General features: G+C 44.6%; 1 protein-coding gene across 1 annotated transcript; it reads right to left on the bottom strand.

Moving 5' to 3' along the window:
• Positions 1-1,247: 1,247 nt before the first annotated feature.
• Positions 1,248-2,392, bottom strand: LOC144118749 (uncharacterized; the record flags this gene model as incomplete). Its single annotated transcript, XM_077651593.1, has 2 exons — positions 1,248-1,646; positions 2,162-2,392. Coding segments are annotated over 2 exons (630 nt in total), but the record flags the coding sequence as incomplete, so codon positions are not given.
• Between the last annotated feature and the right edge of the window lie 1,249 nt (positions 2,393-3,641).

Below are 3,641 nucleotides of genomic sequence, written 5' to 3'. Positions count from 1 at the left end.
GTTTGTCCGCATCTCTAGTTACAACGCGTGTTATCCGGATGCTCCGGCTACGTGGCCGCTTCATTTTCATTTTTTCTGTAACCGTGCCCTTGAGCAGATTTCCGCATTGCCGAAACTGGCAGCCTCTAAGCACAGTGCACCATCGCATCCGAGCAGTGGGGAGCTCGTTCTGTGTATGTTTGCAGCCGGCGGCGAAGTGTACTGCAATGAAGAGCATTTACAGGGCAACGCCGGATTCAGACGCGGGGACGCAGCGTTAAAAATTATTTCTTCCCTCAAAAAAAGAGTGTTCCGAAGATAAATGCAATAAATCGTACTGTTCTACGTACTAACTTTTATGTTTTGACGAGCACCTCACTGCGAAAATGAGGGCTGAATATGCCGAAAGAAGCAAACTTTCTCAAATTTCGAATTTCTTATCTGACACGGCTTACGTTTCCTGATCTTTGAAACAATTTATTCGGCTTCTTTGTCTTTTGAACAACCTGACAAAATACTTGGAATGACTACTGCGGCACGATAAATGTTTCTAAATATTTCAAAATCCCACTGTTTTGTCCCTTTCACGCACGGCTCGCAAAAAACAACCTGGAAAAATCTTTGTCATAGTAACACAATAAACGACCTTTTTCGCAGGAATCGAAGGGTGCATCACGATGTCCTGGAATTATCTTGATGTTCTTGAAGTACTCAATATCTTTATTGCTAATTATCATGAATTATATTTATAAAATATCATTAATACAAGCGGAATTTAAGAACGACGCCTATGACAAAATTTCGCACAATGCTTTACTAAAAAAATCCGTCCACGTACGCTGCTGATTTACTGATGAATTTCTATACGTGTCAAAGTGATATTTTGGGCTACAAGGCCCGCCAAAAGACGGTGCTCATTCTTAATTAGCTGTTTGTCTTAAATTGTAGCCATAGTGTGACCTAGTGGGCAGCTGTATCGGGAAAGGGAAGATGGGTTGCCACAAATAGACTAGTGGTACTAGTAAGTAGGTTTATAAAGAAGAATGGGCATGAGCCCGTCAACCGGCACCAACTCGGCCACTGTCAGGGAAGCGTGCAGATAAAAGAGAGAGAGAGAGCAGAATCAAGAAAAATGATGATGTAAAGAATAAATGCGTGTCAAACCCATCGCATGCTTCAGGTCTGCGGCGAGAAACCAACACGGCGGCTAATAGAAGTAGGAGCTTGTAGAAAACATTAATTTCGCAAGAAGCTCACACTGTAGAGGTTTACAGCTCGTAAGTAAACCGGCAGCCTAGCATAACAGCTATTAAAGGCGTCGTTGAGTAGTTTGCCAAGACGCCTTGCAGGCGCTCAGCAATTTTAGCATAAGCTGCCCTTTGGGAAACTGCATTCCAACGTCCAGCCTCCGCCTGCTTTTGCTCAGTTAGGGACTGCTCCTGCTTCAGGGCCGCAATGAGGCGGTAGGGGTCTGGGTGGCGGAAACCTAGTGATTGCTGCAGGCTGTCGTGCCATGCTTCAACGCTGTTGTTGGTCTTCGGCAGACCGTCCAGCACGTGGTCGTGGCAGCTCCAATGCGTGGGCGGAAACGGTGTGTCCTTCCGCGTTCGATTTCGTCCAAATGCGACACCTATGTATGTCCGCTCAAAATAGTCAAAAACTTCTGACTGTTAATGGTCCAGGACTTGCACGTGGTCCTGGAGCTCTTCGTAGCCTGAAAAATTTGGAAGTCCATTATTAATTAAAACGAAAACAAATGCACACTCTACAACTACACTTACGGGAGACATTCCCTTCACTTATTTTTCCTATTGTTCTAAATGCTTCGCCTTAAGCACATTTTTAAGCTTATGAAGGCAGAACTGCATTCTTTCACATATGCGAAGTCGGCGTTTTAGCGAAAATTTTCGGGCGTCGAAAGCGTGTGCATTGGAGGTGGGAGGTAATTACCTTAACTTATTAAAAAAATACTTGAAAGAAACATCTGGTGCAAGAGCCCAACTCAACTTTGGCAACATCCTCCGATCTCAGAGAACTCAACGCTGGAAGTAGCTGCACTGCTTCACGGAAGTAGGAGTCGGTAGCGTACTTTCGGATAAGGCCGATCTCTTGGACCTTCCCTCGGACAGACAGCTTCAAATAAAAAAAAAACATGCGGAAGGGGTTGCGGCTGGAACACCACCCGAAAGGCTTGGATGGCTCCCTGCTCGAAATCTGTGAGCAAACTCATTGGGGACAGAGCAGGCTCGAGTTCCAGCATTTTCCTGAATATTCGTGTATAGGTTGCTGTCGTTTTCCGCTTTAGCAGACAATACGCCAATCGCAGCACCCTGCCAGACTGCAGAGCGTGAATAGTGTACAGCTGATAAAACACAGCTGGCGCCACTGAGAATGCTCCATCCACGAACCAGTGTTAACAGGAGGCCAGGTTGTCGAGGTTTGCCTTCGTTCCAAGAAGAATGAGTCTCTCCGGGTCTCCCGGTCCACCATCGAAGAGCAGAAAATCGTCACCAGTGGCCAACTCCACGACCTCTCTATCCAATACGATGTCTGCGATGAACCGAGGCGTGGACGGCAACGCCTTGGAAATCCTTCGTTGCCTTTGAATCGTCGATGCTATTGAAGGCAGTGCTGACCTTTGAAACTCTGCAGTGCATAAAAAGGGATGGCAGAAATGATGAAGAAGCGATGTTGTATTTCTTTTTGTCTGCATTCAAAAGTCGATCAGAAAAACAGCATTGCATCATACTCGTACCTGAGGAATATTGCGAATTCCAGCCGCACGTTCCTAATGTGCCTAAAACCTCGCTTCCAAAAAGTAGTTCGCTGTCGGATCAAGAACAAAAAATAACCGCATAAAATTAAGAGAAGGGCAATTAAAGATACAAGTCAGCCACTTTTTGCAGTGCATAAAATGGTTATTTAAGAAAAAGTTAATTCAGGTAGAGGCTCAGTGCTATAGTTATCCCTCTCCTTACGGTTGAAGCAAAACTTCTAATTAGCAGTGTTGCAGCTGCTGATACGGGTTTTCTCTCAAAAGTTTTTGGAATCCACACTTTTTGAAACGCCGGTCTTGTTGAATGACTTTTCCGATAGCAATCTGTGGGCATGATCAGGTGAAGGTGGTATCCTATACGTTTAAAGGGCATTATGAACAGCTAGGTGAAGCAAATACTCTGCCTGAATTGCAAATATGCCGTATAGATCAGGCCGGAGGAGCGTATCACATAATTAACTTCAATAGCTCCTCAGAACAATTTAAATATAAGGCAAACACTATCCTTATTAGTGCTATACGACCTTTTCACATTTGCTCATCTCACCTGATGTCTACGCCGATACAAATTAAAATATTTTCAAAGCTTTGTGACGGCTTTCTACATTGTGAACAGAGATACAGTCCAACTCCACAAGTAAAGGAACCAAACTTTTTTTTTGATGCACGTCGTGTGTAGCTACTTTTCGAATTTTTTCCGGCTATGGAAAACATATGAAGTTATCATTCAGTGTAGCAGTTGCCTCTGAGATGACTTTTCTCGTCCGATCTCGAGATGCTGTCGCTTGTTGCTTCATGTTCTCCATTGTGGAAACCGCGATGCAACGCTCAGGGTTGCGAAGGTGGCCTAGGTGTAGAGGCGTTGCCTGTGGAAAGAAAAAAAACA

This window comes from Amblyomma americanum, chromosome 1 (assembly GCF_052857255.1).
Source record: "Amblyomma americanum isolate KBUSLIRL-KWMA chromosome 1, ASM5285725v1, whole genome shotgun sequence".
NCBI classification, from domain to species: Eukaryota; Metazoa; Arthropoda; class Arachnida; order Ixodida; family Ixodidae; genus Amblyomma; species Amblyomma americanum.
This window is presented reverse-complemented; position numbering and strand designations above follow the sequence as displayed.